This window comes from Pogoniulus pusillus, chromosome 23 (genome assembly GCF_015220805.1).
Source record: "Pogoniulus pusillus isolate bPogPus1 chromosome 23, bPogPus1.pri, whole genome shotgun sequence".
NCBI classification, from domain to species: Eukaryota; Metazoa; Chordata; class Aves; order Piciformes; family Lybiidae; genus Pogoniulus; species Pogoniulus pusillus.
This window is the reverse complement of record NC_087286.1, coordinates 7200172-7218300: the sequence shown is the minus strand read 5'-3', so window position 1 is coordinate 7218300 and position 18129 is coordinate 7200172. Positions and strand designations below refer to the sequence as shown.

Genomic DNA, 18129 nt, shown 5'->3' with positions numbered 1-18129 from the left:
CCCACATTGCTCCTGAGCCAGCCCAGGATGCCATTGGCTCTCTTGGCCACCTGGGCACACTGCTGCCTCATCTTCAGCCTATCATCTTCCAGTACCTCCAGGTCCCTTTCTTCCTGGCTGCTCTCCAGCCACTCATTTACAAAGCATGTGAGATGTTCCTACTAATGGTAGAATGTATTTGGGATAATAGGATAACAAGAAGCACACTGATGGAGAACACCACGGGGGTGTCTGAACACTGTACTGACTCCTTCCTGGGGTTCTGCACATGGCTATGGGAAAGCCAAGAAATCCCAATTTATCTGCAGCACCCAGCTGACTTGCAACAATGGGGAGAGGGAAGAGTCAGCACAGTCCCATGTTCCATGTCCCAGGTCTTAGTTTCTGTTCTGGGCAATAATGATGCCCAAATCTGGCCACATCTGGTGTACTGTGTCCAGTTTGGGCTCTTGCCAGTTCAAAAGAAACAGGGAATGACAGGAGAGAATCCAGTGGAGGCTGGGAAGCTGCTGAGGGACCTGGAGCAGCTCTGGGAGGAGGAAAGGCTGAGAGCCCTGGGGCTGCTGAGTCTGAGGAGGAGCAGACCCAGAGGGGATCTGATCAATGCTCAGCAAGAGCTGAAGGACCTATGGGGAACAAGAGGCTGGGGCCAGACTCTTGTCAGTGGTGCCCAGGGACAGGACAAGAGGCAATAGGCACAAACTTGAACCCAGGAGGTTCCACCTGAACAGGAGGAGAAGCTTCTTTGTTGTGAGGGTGCTGCAGCCCTGTGCCCGGCTGCCCAGAGAGGTTGTGGAGTCTCCTTGTGTGGAGAGATTCCAACCCCCCCTGGGCATTGTGCTGCTGGGCAAGCTGCTATGGGTGCCCTGATTTAGCAGGGGGGTTGGACTGGATCATCTCCAGAGGTCCCTTCCAACCCCCCAGCACGGTGGAATGCTGTTCAGCAAGAACAAAAGCTCCAGCCCCATTTAAGGAGCATTAAAGAAGGAGCTTATGTTGTCCACCACAAGCTGCCACACCAACACAAAACTGCTGGTGTAAAGCCCTGATCCACTTCTAAGCTTCTGAAGACATTAGCTGGTGTAGGGGGGGCTCATTTTCACTAATCCTCACTGGATGGTAATTTCCATGTGCACCAGTAAAGGAGGAGAGGTGTACAGAGTGCTCTGCTTGGGCAGCACCCACTCTATGAAGAAGTTCCCACAGAAGTCCCTTCCATCTTTAACCAACCCCCACTAAAACGCCTGATGGAAAGGGAAGATGAGAAACCTGCTGATCTGCAGTGTCTGCCACCACAGCTCAAGTTATGGAAACTGGGGAGGTACCTCCTCAGAAGTTTTCTCTCAAGAGTCAGGTTTTGGTGACCTAATAATGTCAAGAGGAATCTCTCAGTGAGGTTTTGTCAGGCAGCTATTGCCAAGCCTTGGAGGAGAGCTCCAAGCTGGGCTTTAAATTGTTCTCCCTCCCCCCCAGCAACTAAAAGAGAAAAGCTTCACAAAGACTGCTTTGTCTTCTCCTTCAGGGAAACAGAGTGGAGGCAAAGCTCAAGTGTGCTTGAGTTGGTTGAGTGGAAGATCATGAGCTCAAAGTACAGCACTGGAAGACACAAATCTTTGTTCTGGTGCAGCCTGAATCCAACTTCAAGATTCCAAGTACTGGGGCACAGCAAAATGGAAAGGGAAAAGAAAAGTCTCTTATTTTATAGAAACAACCCAAAACTGAACCCAGGGGAGAAAAGGAGAGGTTCTGAAGTTCTGCTTCATGCAAAACTTCAAGATAGAGTGGAACAGGCCAAGGAAGCTCTAACCTGTGGCCAATCTGTAGTCAAAACAGGGAGGCTTCTCAAGGCTTTCACTCCTTAGGAAGAGAAGAGCCTGGAGCTCAGGGTTCTCCAACCTAGAATCAGGTACCCAAGTCTCAGCATTCCACATCATCTTGACCACCAGGCTGCCACCTCATCTGCTGAAGGCTCCTGATCCAAAGCAGCTCCCACACAACCCTGCAGCTTCATATTTATGTTCTGAGGGAGCAGGTTCTTGTCACCCAGTCATCCACCATCTGCTCAGGAACACAACCTTCACCAGGTGCCAACACTCCTTGCTCACCTTTGGGAGGAAGCTGTGAGGCAATAATCACCTGAGCTGCCCCTAAAATACCATCAAATAAAGTCCTGTAAGGCACCAACTTTCCTTTTCTACCCTAAAAGTCCATTTCTGGTGTCTTCCAGCTAAGACTGAACTCCCTTCCCAGCCTGAACTCAGCTTGCTTGCTAATTCCAGACCATTTCAAGGCTTCCCACCTTAAGGTGGAGCTTTTTGAAGCAGCAGCTGAAGACAGGAGTGTGGGAGGAGGTTGTGTAGGTTTACCATGTGGTACACATCAAGGATGATCACAGCTTCTAAGTGGTGGCTTTTAGCTCTCTGCAAGAATTGGGCCAAGGCTTATGAAACATTTCTTTGTCATTTTACAGAGCTACACAAATGTTTGGATTGGAAAAGACTTTAAAGATTATCCAGTTCCAACCCTTCCTCCATGGGCAAGGACACCTTCCACTAGAGCAAGCTGCTTAAAGCCCTGTCCAAACTTGAACACCTCCTGGGATGGGACATCCATAACCTCTGAACAAGTTTGTAGACCACTCTGCTGCTGAGGAGCTTCCTAGACAAAGAGGACACCCTAGAAAGGCAAACCCAGAGAATCCCTGAATCCCAGCATGGTTTGGGCTGGAAGGGATCTCTGGAGATCATCCAGTCCAACCCCACTGCTAAAGCAGGAGCACCCACAGCAGCTTGCTCAAGATCCAGATGAGTTTGGAACAGGTTGTCCAGATGGGTTTGGAATCTCTCCAGAGCAAGAGACTCCTTCCCACTCACCCTTTAGAGAATCTTTTCTGCAAGACAAAAGCACACTGAGCACCTACCTCTCCAGCAGGAAGGCTGGGGAAGGAGAGCCTGTAGCAACAGGATGAGGGGCAATGGTCTGAAACTGGAGCAGGGCAGATTCAGGTTGGACATTAGGAGGATGCTCTGCACAACAAAAGTGGTGAAACACTGGCCCAGGCTGCCCAGGGATGTGGTTGAGGTCTCATCCCTGGAGACACTCAGGGTCAGACTGGATGTGGCCCTGGGCAGCCTGATCTAGTAGGAAGTGTCTCTGCTGACTGCAGTGGGCTTGGACAGGATGCCCTTTGAGGGTCCCCCTCCCAACGCAGTACAATCTGTGAACCTTGGCCTCTCCTCCCACATCAGAACCCACCTGATAGACACCTTCCAACACAAAACGTTCCTCTCTGTTACAGAAGGACAGATTCAGCTACAAGGAGAGTCAGAAGGTAGCTGTGTGTGCCAGAAAGATGACTGCAAACAGCCTGATTTGACTGAGGGTTTCTGGTCCTGGCTGCAAACAGAAATGTTGTCCTCAAATTAGGATGACAACTCGAGGCAGGTTGTAGTCAATGGCTTTTGAGCACTGCTTGCTCCTATTAGCTACCAAGCCTTGATCTGTGGTGACAGCATAAGGGCTCTGCAGCTCCCAATGCCATCAGCCACCCTATGCTTGTGGCCATGGAGAGGACCAGGCTGAAAGATTCCTTGTACCAGGAAAAAGAAAACTGAACATCTTGATGGTTGTGTTTATAGAATCACAGAATGCTTTGGGCTTGAAGGAAGATCATCCATCTCCAACCTCCCTGCCACAGGCTGGAACACCTTTGGCTACACCAGGTTGCTTAAAGCCCCAGACAACTTCTCTGCAACTCCCTAAAAGGAAGCTGGAGCCAGGTGGAGGTTGGTCTCTTCCTCCAAGGAACAAGGGACTGGAAAAGAGGGAACAGCCTCGAGTTGCCCAGGGGAGGTTTAAGTTGGACATGAGGAACCATTTCTTCCCCTTGAGGGTTGCCAAGGCCTGTCCCAGGCTGCCCAGGACAGTGGTGGAGTCCTCATGCCTAGAGGGGTTTGCAAGCCATGGAGATGTGGTGCTGAGGGAAATGGTTTTGCAGTGGCTTTGGCAGTGCTGGGTGGGTGGTTGGACTGGGTGCTGCTGAAGCTCTGTCACACTCTGCAACCTACAGTGGGGCACAGCTGTGGAAAGCCAGACAGTGCCTCCCACCCTCACCACAGCAACCAAACCTCCTTCAATCTGTGGAAGCCTTACTAGTACCCAAGGAGCCACCATCAGCTTTTGGAGAAGCTAACAATGAAGACTTGGAAGAGGAGATTCTTGGACTTCGATATTTGGTCTTATGAGAGGTGTCCCTGCCCATGGCAGGGGTTGGAATTAGATGATCCTCAAGGTCCCTTCCCAATCTAACTGTTCTAGGATCCCTTCCAGCCACACTTTGCTTTGTGCACTCCACATCTTCCCAACTTCTCCAACATCAAGACTCTTTAAAAATCAGTGTTGAGCAGTGCCAGGATTTCAAATGAACTTTAATTACACCGTGTGACCCTAAGGAGGTATTTTGAGGTCCTCCACAGTGATGTTCAGATAGAAAAATCCCAAGGTCCAGCCAAGCAGAAGCACAGCTCCAGTTCAGCAGCTGCCCACCCCTGTGCTGCACTTGGGCATCCCAAACACACCTCTGCCAGCGCAGGCGATGGATTCCCCAGTGCCCTCCAGTGCAAAGCTGTTTTGGAGTTGGAAGGCACTGCAGATTGTGGAGTGACCCAGTTCACTCTTGCTGAGCAGCTCCCCCAGGGAGAACCATCTGCTCTTGTCCTAATTTATTCCATTACTCACAGCCCAATACAAATGGCATTAACTCTAAGAGGACAGTGCTGCTTCCAGACCTCAGCACGCAGCTCATTCACAAAGAACGGTGGCACAGGCCACCTGCTGCCCAGCTCCACAGATGCCATGGCAGGCACTGCCAAACCTCCACCTGCAATCTGAGTGCAAGTTCTCCTAGAGAAATGGTCAAGCTATAGAGTGCTGATGGCAGAACTCCATGGCTGTGCTGCAGGGTTAAGAATTAAGACTCAAAAGAAGTGAAAGTGTTGCTGAAGTCCTTCAGAGGTACCTACTACAGTGATGGCTGGACCTGGAGAAAGGGAAAAGGGAAACAGTCCCAGGTGGAACAGAACCTAGATATGCTTTCAGAAAATCCCAGCATGGTAGGGCTGGAAGTGGCCTCTGGAGATCCCTAAGGCAGAGGCACCCACAGCAGCTTGCCCAGCAGCACAATAGCCAGGGAGAGCTGGAATCTCTCCACACAAGGAGACTCCACAACCTCTCTGGACAGCCTGAGACAGGGCTCCAGCAGCCTCACAACAAAGAAGCTTCTCCTCCTGTTCAGGTGGAACCTCCTGGGTTCCAGTTTGTGCCCTCTGCCCCTTGTGCTGTCACTTGGCACCATTGACAAGAGTCTGGTCCCAGCCTCTTGCTTCCCATGGGCTGTCCAGGGAGGTGGTGGAGTCACTGTCCCTGAAGGTGTTCAAGAGAAGACTGAATGAGGCACTTGGTGACATGATCTGGTTGACTGGACAGGGCTGGGTGCTAGGTTGGACTGGATGATCTCAGAGGTCTCTTCCAACCTGGCTGATTCTAAGATTAGATCCCCCCTGGGTCTGCTCTTCTCCAGACTCAACAGCCCCAGGGCTCTCAGCCTTTCCTCCTCACAGAGCTGCTCCAGGCCCCTCAGCAGCTTCCCAGCCTCCACTGGATTCTCTCCAGTAGTTCCCTGTCTCTCTTGACCTGAGGAGTCTACAACTGGACCAAATGCTCCAGCAGGGCAGAGCAGGGGAGCAGAAGAACCTCCCTCAACGTCCTGGCCACACTCTTCTTCATGCCCTTCAGGAGATCCTTTGCCTTCTTGGCCATGAGGGCACAGTGCTGGCTCATGTGCAGCTTCCTGTCCCTCAGCACTCCCAGGTCCTTCTCCTTAGGGCTGCTTTCTAGCCCCTCACCTGTCCTGGTGCAGGAGGCAACTCCTCTCCAGGAGGCAGGACTTTCCACTTGCCCTTGCTTCACAGTACATCAGAAAGAACCCCCAAAGGTGATGGAGCCTCCAACTCCATCTCTGGAAACACTCATAATCTTCCTAGATGTGTGCTCCTGTGTGACCTTCTTTAGGTGAACCTGCCTTGGCAGGACAGTTGGACTCAATGGTCTCCAGAGGTCCCATCCAACCCCTAGCATTCTATGATTCCAAGTCCTGCCCCTCCAACAGAGCTTGCTGCCAGCTGTGCAGAGCCCTGCAGAGCAGGGAGGAGCAGACATTCCAGATGGTTCCATTCCCCTTTTCAGCTCTCACTCCACATCTTCCCGCTGCTCCTGGCTGCCTCATGTCAAGCCTGTCCCTGCTGTGCAGAACTGAAAGCTGTGACAGGACTGCTAACTTCTCCTTCACGAGGAGAGGTCCTCTCAGGTCTAATTCAGAGCATAGTTGCACCAAGTCCCATGGATAGCAGCTGTGTATTTTCACCTGTGTGACCAGCAGCTGGTGACTGAGCCCCCCCACCTCAAGAACACACAGGTCCCTCCTGATCCCATCAGACAATCTGGCACCTTGCTCATGCCTCTAAATGAGGTGACAGCAGGTCAGCTATGAGATGCAAAGCCCAAATCAAAGCTTCCAGTGACTGGAGCTGACATCCTGTTCCCTTCTACCCTGCCTCCAGGTATCCAGCCACTGAATTCACTGCAGTGATCTGTGATGAGCTGAACAAAGCAGAAGCCAGCAATGCTGCAGGGAAAAGCACAGCTCTGCTGCCAGGAGGGCAGATCTGCACCAAGCTGAAGAGAGCAAAGACCCTGGGAAGGTCCCTAGAACGCTCTGTGAGTCTCCTCATTTTCCTGCTGAAGGAGTTAAGGGAGTTAAATACAAAGGGGTGACCCAAAGTGGTCTCATTTTAGAGGGAGTGGCCACAAAATGTGCTTCTTTGGAAGGTCCACAGTACTGAATCATAGCATCGTTCAGGTTGGAAGAGACCTCTAAGATCATCAAGTCCAACAGGTTCCTGTGCTCTGAGGGACAACTTACCCATTTTCTCTGGCTCATCTGGACCAGTTCCAGCAATGCAGCTGCTCTCCAGTCCATAGGTTGGATCCACCTTTCCAGAGGCTCTTGCTGCTTCTTGGACTTTCTTGACGTGAGCCTCAACAAGCTCCAGTGGTACTTCCTCTCTGACTCGAGAGAACTCCTCTGTTAACAAGACAGAAATGTTCATATTGGGAGGGGTTTAGGGCAAACTAAAAGTTCTGATTTTCTCTGCTTGAGGTTCAGGTCAATCTCCTGAGGAACTGAAGTCTGCACTATCTCAGGTCCTTCTTTTCACATCAGGTGGTGAATTTTCCTTTCTCAAGTGCAGTAGAAAGGAGACTCCTCCTAATTATAAAAAATTGTGATTTAGATGGAGGAAAAACACAGGGAAGGATTCCATCAGGTTTCTTAGAAGACCAACCTGGTTTAGTGGGAGGTGTCCCTGCCCATGGTAAGGGTGTTGAAATTAGGTGAACTTTAAGGTCCCTTTCAATCCAAACCATTCTCTGATTCTAAGACAGTTGAACCACAGCAGGGAATTTCACACAAAACAGGGAAAGGGCAAGTTGAGCACTGGGCATTCACCCCTGGCTAAGGAAACCAGGCTGGGAGCAGGGGGCTGGAAAGTGCCTGGGGGAAAAGGAGCTGGGGGTTGGTGACAGCAGCTGTGATAAGCCAGGGTGTGCCAACAAGGCCACCAGCATCGTGGCTTGGATGGGCAATGGTGTGGTCAGGAGAAGCAGGGCAGGGATTGTCCCCCAGACTGGGCACTGCAAGGCCACACCTCAAATTCTGGCAGCAGTTTTGGGTTCCTCACTCCAAGAAGGACATTGAAGAGCTAAAGCAGGTCTAGGGAATGGCAAAGCTGTGAAGGGTCTGGAGAAAAGGTCTGGTGAGGAGCAGGTGAAGGGCCTGGGGTTGTTGAGTCTGGAGTAAAGGAGGCTGAGGGGAGACCTTCTGGCTCCCTGCAACGAGGTTGGAGCCAGGCTGGTCTCTTCTCCCAAGGAACAAGCAGCAGGATTGAGAGGAAATGGCCTCAAGACAGCCCAGGGAAGGTTTAGGTTAGACATAAGGAACAATTTCTTGCCCTTGAGGGTTGCCAAGGCCTGGCTCAGGCAGCCCAGGGCAGTGGTAAAGTCCCCATCCCTGAAGGAGTTTCCAAGCTGTAGAGATGTGGTGCTGAGAGCAATGGTTTGGTGGTGCCCTGGCAGTGCTGGCTTGATGGTTGGACCCAACGAGCTTAAAGGTCTCTTTCAGCCTAAATGAACCTAATGGCAGTGCTCACAGTGACACGACCAACCAGGTGGAGCCTGCAAACACTGTCACTGGTCACAGGAGGAGAACACAAGCCAGCTTCAGCCCTTCAACAGCCACTCTGACTTGCCTGCAACCTGGCAGCTTCACTGCCAGACAGAGATCACCAAGACACACACCTAGGGCTGCTTTAGCAGCAGCTGATGCCACCCTGGGGTCCACCACCGATGCCAGGAAAGCCACAGTGCTCATGACAGGGTTGCCAGACTGGCTGAAGGGTACAGGCTGGTAGGCCAGGGGGCCCAGGGAGGCGTCTGAGTTCTCCAGGTAAGGGTCTTCGATGGGCAGCCTCAGGAAGTGGAGGATGCACTCATCCTGGGTACGGCTCCCCACGTGCTCCGAAACTTTGTTCCAGTCATCTTTGTACATCTCCAGAGCCTGCAAGAGACAAAGGTCATTGTCTACATGACCTTCTGGGGGTCTTCCAGTGTTTAAAGAGGCTGAGCAGAAAACAGGGTTTTGAAAGCTGAATGGAAGGAATCAAGGACAGGATGCACTGCACAGCCTACTCTGTACCCCAGCAACCCACAGGTCCTAACTGTACTCTCCTGACCTCTGCCCGATCTTGTCTAAGGGATCTGTACCCTCCCTGAAGGCATATCAGGTCAGGTTGGATAAGGCACTGAACAATCTGGTCTAGTGCAAGGTGTCCCTGCCAATAGCAGGGGGTTGGAACTAGATGATCTTGAAGGTCTCTTCCAACTCAAACTATTTAATGAATCACCTACTCCAAATGTGGAGCTGTTGGAGCAGGGCCAGAGGAGCCACAGCAAGGCTGGGAGGTCTGCAAGAGCTCTGGTGGGAGGCCAGACTGAAAGAGTTTGGCTTGTTCAGCCTGGACAAGACTGCAGGGAGACATTACAGCAGTCTGCCAGGATTTGAAGGAGGCTCGAGAGTTGGAGAAGGACTTCTGACAAAGGCATGGAGAGACAGGACAAGGGGTGATGGCTTCAAATTATAAGAAGCTGGATTGAGATTAGACACGAGGAAGAAATTCATCCCCATGAGAGTGGTGATGCACTGGAAAAGAGAAGTTGTGGAGACTCCAAGCCTGGAAGTGTCCAAAGCCAGGTTAGATGGGGCCCTGAGCAACCTGGTCTCATCAGAGGTGTCCCAGGCAGGGGGCTTGGCACCAGATGGTCTTTAAGGTTCCTTCCAAGCTAAACCCTTCTGTGATTCATAAGAACAAGAAACCACTCAGTTCAGCAGGTCACACCCACAAGGAAACACCTACTCAACATTCAGCCTTCACTCTCCCTGCTTGTGGCTGATCCATTCTGAATTCCAGCAGCTCAGGAGATCAGCTCTGATCTCCACGGCACTGCAAGCTTTGCTCCTTCTCCTTCTCTGCTTGTTATTTTTCCTGCTAGACAGAGGAGCTCTCCCAGTAGTTGTCCTTGCTATAAATAGCTGGCAAATGCACTTAAGCAGGCAAGAATTGAGCTAGGCAGCAGCAGTAAGGATGATTCTGGGGGGGGGAGGGAAATGGTCTTTCCTTCCCCCAATTTATTCAGTCAACAGGCAGAAGGACAATAATTATTTTAGATAAGATTCATTCTTTGGAATTTCACTGCAGAGAATGTTTGCCCAAAGCTACCCTGAGGATTTAATTGGACAGAGCTGGCTCATTAGAGCTCAGTTACTTATGCCTGAACTGAGCTCCTCTGCACTGATTTATTCAGAGGTTAAATCCACCAAGAATGAAGAACAAACCCATTATTAATTTAAACTCACATTAAAGCAAACTCCACTCTCCAGGCTTAGGGGAGTGGGGAGATGATTTGGTTGCTCAGGATGAAGAAGAATCTGTCATCTGCATCGTTTCATTAGCTTACTACTTGTTTGGTGTGACCAGAAGTGGCTGAGGGATCTGGGGCTGTTGAAAAAGAGGCTGAAGGGAAACGTTCTGGCTCTCTGGAAAACCATCTGGGTGAGGCTGGTCAACAGCAACTGGAGATAAGCATATGGATGTGTCTGTGGTGTGACTTTACCTCCTGGTGTCCCTTGGGAAGGGGATATGGGGCTTATGAATGTGTCCATGGTGTGATTTTACCCCTTGGTGTCCTCTGAGAAGGGGCCACGGAGCACACGGATGTGTCTGTGCCATTTTACCCCCCAGTGTCCCACTGGAAGGGGACATGGAGCTCGTGGAAGCACCAGGTGCTGTGGCAGCCGGTTGGCCGCTCCCTGCCATGGAGGAGGCAGGGAACGAATTTGAAGGGCTGCAGGAGAGCTGGGAGGGACTGGGGTGGACTGGAAGAGGGAGGGAGGGCAGAGCCAGGATCCTTTCACCCTCCCCAACACTGTCTGGGAAAGGGCTTCTCACCCCAAGAAGGTTGCCCAGGGAGGTGGTGGAGTCACCTGGAGGTATTAAAGAACCATCTGGACATGGCACTCTGGGACATGGTTTGGTGGCCATAGTAGTGTTGGGTTGAAGCTTGGACTTTAGAGGTCTTTGCCAACCAAAGCACTTCTATGAGTCTACAAAAACACAGCATGAAAGGTACCTTCAAGATGGTTTTACCCTACAAGCAACCTGCAAATGATTGGCTAAACAGTAAGCATCAACCTACTACTGAGACAACAACCATCTGCTTTGGCTGGTTCATAGGATGGCCTAGGCTGGAAGCAACTTTAGAGACCTACCCCAACCTCCCTGCCATGGACAGGGACACCTTTCAACTATCCTTAGTGAACACAGTTCCATATCTGTGCAGGCTTGAAGCATGCTGCTGCTGAGGCGCTTTGGCCAGCTCAGAAAAGCAGCCATACAGAGGAGCTTCATTTAGCACTGTTAATGGAAAGAAGTCTCTGCATTGCAAGAGCTACTGCTGAGCTCATGCAAACATCCTTAAATCATTGCTGGTTTGCAGATACAAGTCAGTTGGAGCTGAACCTTAGGGTACATCAAGCTCCTGAAGCCCACAAATTTTGGTGCCATCTCTTTTTCAGTACTTTCTAGTAGCTGTGATGGACAAATAAAGAGAGATGGCTTGGAGGGAGAGCTGCAACCTGGAACCAATTCAAATCCACAAGCACAGAGACACAAAGGCAGCCTTGTGCCCACAGATACTCAACCATCCTCCTCCTCCAGCTCATCACTTGGGTCTCAAGAGCTTGCCTCCCACTACAAACTCCAATTTGCTATCCCAGTTTGTTCCAGCCTGTAGCTACCATCTAATTCCACTCCCAAACCAGTCTAAAGCTACATGTAGACTTTTAAAGCATGGACTATCCTGCCCAGTTTGGTTTCCAAGCCACCACGTTCCAGGAACTTACTTCTAACAGCAGCAGTGTCTCTTGTTCTGTCCATTCTCTTCCAGCACTTGCACCTTTACTCTAGAAAAGAGAGAAGCACAGTGAGATGCAGGTGTCTTTGCACAGAGCTTTGGAAAAGGACATTAAGAAGCAGCAGTGGGATTCTGAGCTCCAGGGTGAGCAGGTGGACTTGATCATCTGAAAGATCTTGTCCAACCTCAACAGTTCCTGATCCTAAGTTGTTATTTAATCCTTTCAAACAGGGAACTTTCACAACCTGCCCACTCCAGCTAACCAACCAAGCCCTGCTTCTCTCCTACACTGTTTTGTGCACTTGCTTTGTTTATGGCACACTCCTGCAGTTTCTGGGAAAGCTGAAGGTTCCAGATCCCACTTTCCCAACACATCGAGGAAAACCTTCAACTCCTTTGATCCCAAACGAAAGCAAAGTGGCCTGGTATCATTTTCTCCCAGCAATCTTTGCTTGCAGATACAGCAAATAACATCAAGCCAAGAACACAAAGTTCTACAGCTGACACCGAAGACACAAGAGGAGCTCCAACCCCCTCAGCAGCTGTTCTACAGCTGTTGCTCCTCGAGGAGAAAAGGTACAACCTGGGATTCTCTCAGCTTCAAGGGCACCTTTCTCCACAGAACAGACCTTATGGCAATCTAACTTGAGTTGCCACCAAACCTCTGTTTCCAAGGCAGAGTGGTAACCAGGATGGCCAAATAAAGAGAGATGACATGGAGAGAGAGCTGCAATCTGTAACCACAAGGTGTAAGTGGGTCCAGAAATAAGTTCATCTATCCAAAAATTCATCAGGCACTCAGTAAAATCCTCCCAAGTGAGGTGAGCTACCTGAAAATAGTGATTACAGCAAGTGAGCTGCATGCTCAGCCATCACTTGTTCCAAGGCTTGCTGCTCCCCAGCCTACACCTAAGAGTTAACTCCTGGGATTTGCCACAAGTGGCAAAATCTTCTCCTTTCCAGGACTTGGCACACCCTAAACCATTGCATCTCAAAACCAAAAGCAGCTTGTGCCCTGCTTGTGACCTCATCTCCACTGGATGTCTCTGTGCAGGACCAGAGGAGAAGGAGGAGTGTGTTTAGAAGTAGATCCATCCTGTCTCAAGATGTATGACTCAAAAGTGAGTCACCCAGCAGCTGATTAGCTCCCTCTGGTCTCACCAGCCAAAAAAGCAGTCGCTACACAGAATGAGAAGGGAAATCAACTCCTGCAAAACAAATCTGCTCAAGTTCTTGTCTTGTAAATAGAGCCAGTAAAAGATTTATCAGCTGGAGGAGTTTCTCTCTGCCTAAACTGGGTGGGGAAGTCCCTCCATGAGAGGTGGAGTCACTGGTCACCTGGTGTTGCTGGGAGACCTCCGAGCATGCTCAGGTGCACAGACAAGTATCAGGCAGCAGGAGAAATACATCAGGTGATGGAACTGCCAACATCACTGCAGTGATGTCTCAAAACTATCACCAGGTGACTTCTGGTAAGAGCCAAGGGTGATAAGGCAAGAGGCAAAACTAGAGCAGGGTAGGTTCAGGTTGGACATTAGGAAGATGCTCTTTACTCTGAGGGTGGTGAGACACTGGAACAGGTTGCCCAGGGAAGTTGTGGATGCTTCATCCCTGGAGAAGTTTAAGCCCAGGCTGGGTGAGGCTTTGACCAAGCTGCTCTAGTGGGAAGTGTCCCTGCCCATAGCAGGTAGCTGGAACTAGACGACCTTAAAGGTCTCTTCCAATCCAAACCATTCAACAGTCCTATGAAACTTGAACTCTCCAGTACAACCCATTGCAGTGGCAGTGCTACAGCATCCCCTGCACTGCTTTTGGGACACCTTAGGTCTTGGAAGGCACCTTCAAGATCATCTTGTTCCAACACCCCTGCCATCGGCAGGGACACTTCCAACTAGAACAGGTTGCTCAAGGCCTCATACAACCTGGCCTTGAACACCTCCAGGGAGGAAGCAGCCACAACCTCCCTGGGCAACCTGTGCCAGTGTCTCACCACCCTCACTGTAAAAAAAATTCCTCCCAATCTCCAGTCTCAATCTCCCCTCAAGCTTCACCAGCATGCATCTCAGTGCCCTACAGAGACAGAAGGAATCTACACCAAGGATGTAAGAGTACCACAAATCATCTCAATGTCACCTCATGGAGAAAAAGCTTTCATAGAAGGTAGAGGGGAACAAAACTGAATCCCATCAGACTTACCTTTGCTAAAGTCTTCTTGGAGTAAATGTCTGTGCGAAGTCCAAAGTTCTGCAGATCTGTTGGCTTCTCTTTGTTCTTCTCAGGAAAACTCAACATCTGCTGAGCAGCTGGAACCTGTCAAGAGACATCACAAGAGAAAGGTCAGAGAAGCAGGAACTGAAAGCTGGTTAAAGATTTCAGACCAATGTTAAAAGAGAACATAGACTTAAGGAAGAAGTTGAAAGTAAGTCTACAGAGGTGACTTAATGTCATCTGCCAGCTGGGAGATCTGATTTAGATATTGCAAGTACCTGAAACTCTCAGCCTAGAGAGACAATAAAAATCATAATGATAGAATTGCTTTGGTTGGAAGAGACCTTTAAGATCGTCAGGTCCAACTACTAACCTAACACTGCCAGGGTGCCACTAAACCATGGCACTCAGCACCACAGCTGCATGGCTTTGAAACCCCCTCAGGGAGGGGGAGCCCTGGGTATACAGGGCCTTGACAACCCTCAAGGGAAGAAATTGTTTCTCATGTCCAACCTAAACCTCCCCTGGGGCAAACTGAGGCCATTTCCTATTCTCTTGTTACTTGTTTCTCTGGAGAAGAGACCAACTCCCACCTGGGTCCAGCCTCCTTTCAGGGAGATGCAGAGGTCTCCCCTCAGCCTCCTTTTCCCTAGGCTGAACACCCCCAGTTTGCTCAATTGCTCCTCACCACCTCTGTTCTCCAGACCCTTTGCCAGCTTTGGTGCCCTTCACTGGACCCACTCCAGCCCCTCAATGTCCTTCTTGGAGTGAGTTTCCCAAAACTGACCCCAGGATTCAAGGTAAGGCCTCAGGAAAGGAACACTTCACCAACATGTGAAGTGACTTTGGCCACAGCAAAGGCCAGCCCAGGTTGCTGTGACTCATGGAGCTCACCTGAGGAGTGCGGATATGGAGAGGCATGAGTCCTGAGGGGGTGTCAGCCAGCACGTTGAAGTGAGGAGTTGGGGGAGGACCCATGGCCATGGGACGACTTTCTGGATCCACCTGGTAGTTAATGAGCCCCCACTGCTCCAGAAAAGCATGAACCCTAGGAACCAACACAACAAGTCAGAGCCTGGAGTACTGAAGCCTTGCTCATGCTTGACACTGCAGAAAGGAGACAGCAAAGGAAGCAGTTTGGCTCTCCAGAATCTTCTACAGTCCTTCACTCAGCATGAACAGCAAAAAAGTCACACAGTAACTCTGTGTGGACTCAACATCATCACAGCCCAGAATTGGTTTGGTTATAGGCAATAGAAGATCAATTAATTGAGGACAGAGGCAAAGCAAAACTAGGGCTGCATGGATGGTATCTGCAGACTGTGTATGGATTGATTAGGAGGCTGCACAACCCTGCACTTGCTTCCCTCTTCTCTCTGTAGCTGTTCTTCACTGAATCAACATTTAGCAAGTCCTAAAGCTCTCAGGCTCTACTGCACCTTGAAGCTTGAGGCTGCTGAAACAGAGGCAAAATGGGAGTGCCTGAAGAAAGCTCCATGAGCTTCAAGAGCAGAACCTGAGTAACCACAAAGCTGAGATCCAGACTCTGTAGAATCACAGAATTGTTTTGGTTGGAAAAGACCTTCAAGATCATCCAGTCCAAACATCAACCCAACAGCATCATGGCCATCATGCCATGTGCACTCATTTCTTGGACACCTGCAGGGATGACTACTCCACCAGCTCCCTAGGTGGCCTGTTCCAAGACCTGAGCAGCAGGCATGGCTCAGAAGCATACCAAACAGGACTAAGAGAAGAGTATAAAGCAGCCTGGTTAGCAGAAAAGCAGGGAAACTGCAAACCAGCAGCACCGTGGTCACTGTCCACATCCCTGCTGTCCTGCTGGAGCAGCCCCATTGCTAGCACAGCTCCTGTTGGGTCAGGTGAAGGCAGAAGATCAGAGTATTTACCTCATGACAGCACAGACATCTCCAGTCAGATTCCTCCTGCAGGCAGTGCTGGTCAGGTACTCCTGAGGGTTCAGGCGGTAGGTGTCAATCATGAAGTTGCGGTACGCCAGGTATCTGGAACCAACCCAGAGGCAGCTTGTGGTCAGGAGTGTCTAACAGCCATGGGGGTGGTCTGGGATTAGCTGGGGTGGGGGATGGGACTGTTGAGAAGGGCTTGTAGAGATAGGACAAGAATCACACATTGTCAGGGGCTGGAAAGGACCTCCAAAACTCATCCAGTCCAACCCCCCTGCCAGAGCGGGATCACCTAGAGCAGGAACACATCCAGACAGGTCTTGAGTATCTCCAGAGTGGAAGATTCCACAACCTACCCTGGGCAGCCTGTGCCAGTGCTCTGTCACCCTCACAGGGAAAAAATTCTTCCTCATGTTTCCATGGAAATTCCTCTGCCTCAACTTCCATCCCTTGCCCCTTGTGCTGTCATTGGGCATCACCCAGCAGAGACTGGATTCATGCTCTTGGCTCTCACCCTTTACATACTGATGAACATTGATGAGGTCACCTCTCAATCTCCTCTTACCCAAGCTAAAGAGCTCCAGCTCCCTCAGGCTTTCATCCTAAGACAGATGTTCCATTCCCTTAATCATCTTTGAGGCTCTATGCTGGACTCTCTCAAGAGATAAGGGGCAATGGTTTGAAACTAGAGGGCACATTTAGGTTGGACATCAGGAGGAGGCTCTGCACAATGGTGGTGGTGAGATACTGGAACAGGTTGAGGGCCCATCCCTGAAGACATCCAAGACCAGAATGGATGTGGCCAGGGCCTAACCCTAACCAGAGCAGTTGGAGGCATCCCTGCTTACTGCAGGAGAGTTGGACAAGATGGCCTTTGAAGGTCCCTTCCAAGCCAATGTGGTGTGTGAATGTGGGAAGATTGGGTCTTAGGAAGTTCCTCCTCCATAGAGGAACATTCAGCAACACTTCTGAATGCTTCTGCAGATAATTGGGTTACCACCTCCTCAAGAACGTGAAAGGTTAACACCTTCCAAAGCAGTCTTGGCTGCAGGAATTAGTTCAATATTTACTAGTTAAGGTCACTTCTGAGGTGGAGAGAGAAGCCTAAGACAGAAGCATCCCTGAAGTTCCTCTATTTGACAATGACATGACACATCAGCTAAAACTTGTCACCAGGGAGAAGGAAAAGTCAAGCAGGATTTAGTTAACTCCCCCTCTTTTAAGGCAGAACCCACCCCCCAGGCACTTCTGTCACAAGAATGAACCTGTGAGAGCTGCTGGAAGATGGTTATTTTTGTTTGGCCTGAAAAGTCAGCTGCAGGCAAGGCATCTGCAGTCAGGAGGATGCTCTCCTACTTCATTTCAAAACAAAACACAAAGCCAAGACCAAAGGCTGCTGCTGCAAAACCTAAATGGCAACAAAAATGCATCTCCAGGCCACAATCAGGACTGGGAGGAGCCCACAACATGCCTCACTCGTGGGCAATAACCAGCAGCAGCTCAGGGATGAGTGTCAGGAGGGCTGAGGCTGTGATGCCAGCTGCAAAGGGAAGCATGGGATGTCAGGGGCTGAGCTCATAGAGTCCAATCAGTATCTTGAGAATATAGAAGTAAAAGTTTCCTGCAGAATCCCTTCTGTTTGCAACTCCAGCATTCAGCATGGTGAGGTTGGAAGTAACATCTGGAGATCCTCCAGTCCAAACCCCCTGCTTAAAGCAGGTCAACCAGGTGGCTTCAAACAGACTCCACAACTTATCTGGGCAGCCTGGGACAGGGTCCCTGCAGCCTCACACCAAAGAAGTTTCTTATCATGTCTAACATAAATTTCTCCTGGGGCATCCTGAGGCCATTTCCTCATTTCCTTCCTGTCACTTCTTCCTTGGGAGAAGAGACCAAGTCCCACCTGGCTCCAACCTCCTTTCAGGGACTCGCAGAGAGCCAGAAGGTCTTCCCTCAGCCTCCTTTTCTCCAGGCTAAACAACCCCAGGTCCCTCAGCTGCTCCTCACCAGCCCTGTTCTCCAGACCCTTCACCAGATTTGCTGCCTGCCCCTGGCCCTGTTCCCAGCCCTCAATGTCCTTCTTTGAGTGAGGGGCCCCAAAACTGACCCCAGAATGTGAGGTGTGGTCTCACCAGTGCCCAAATCAGGGGGAGACTTCATTCTTTTTCCTTGAACTGTCAGGTTTTAGGCCTGTAACTTTCAAAACAAACAGGCAGAACGTTCCAGAGCCTGCTGCTGACCACCTTCCTTTAATCACTCCCCTTCCAAGATGGCTCTGAGTAACTCAATTCCCTGTTTAAACAGCAAACTCTGAGGAGGGGAATTGTACTTCTTCTCACAGACAATTCTGGCAGCAGAATCTCAGGACAAGCAGTGGATGCCAAATCAGCAGCTTGGCTCAGTGCACTGCTAA

The 18129-nt window shown here is 50.4% G+C and overlaps 1 protein-coding gene and 1 non-coding gene across 3 annotated transcripts in view; both read right to left on the bottom strand.

Moving 5' to 3' along the window:
- Nucleotides 1–18129, bottom strand: part of SMARCC1 (SWI/SNF related, matrix associated, actin dependent regulator of chromatin subfamily c member 1) — a 78427-nt gene that overhangs the window by 25448 nt on the left and 34850 nt on the right. For both annotated transcript variants that reach the window (XM_064162442.1, XM_064162443.1), the window contains exons 16-21: nucleotides 15702–15815; nucleotides 14686–14839; nucleotides 13780–13893; nucleotides 11573–11632; nucleotides 8413–8671; nucleotides 6980–7141 (exon numbers count right to left, since the gene is read on the bottom strand). In XM_064162442.1, the coding sequence (XP_064018512.1) occupies nucleotides 6980–7141; nucleotides 8413–8671; nucleotides 11573–11632; nucleotides 13780–13893; nucleotides 14686–14839; nucleotides 15702–15815 (863 nt within the window). The remainder of the gene's footprint in view (nucleotides 1–6979; nucleotides 7142–8412; nucleotides 8672–11572; nucleotides 11633–13779; nucleotides 13894–14685; nucleotides 14840–15701; nucleotides 15816–18129) is intronic.
- On the bottom strand, nucleotides 10386–10520 carry LOC135185855 (small nucleolar RNA SNORA5). The gene has a single exon (XR_010306662.1). It is a non-coding gene; the product is annotated as a small nucleolar RNA SNORA5 (small nucleolar RNA).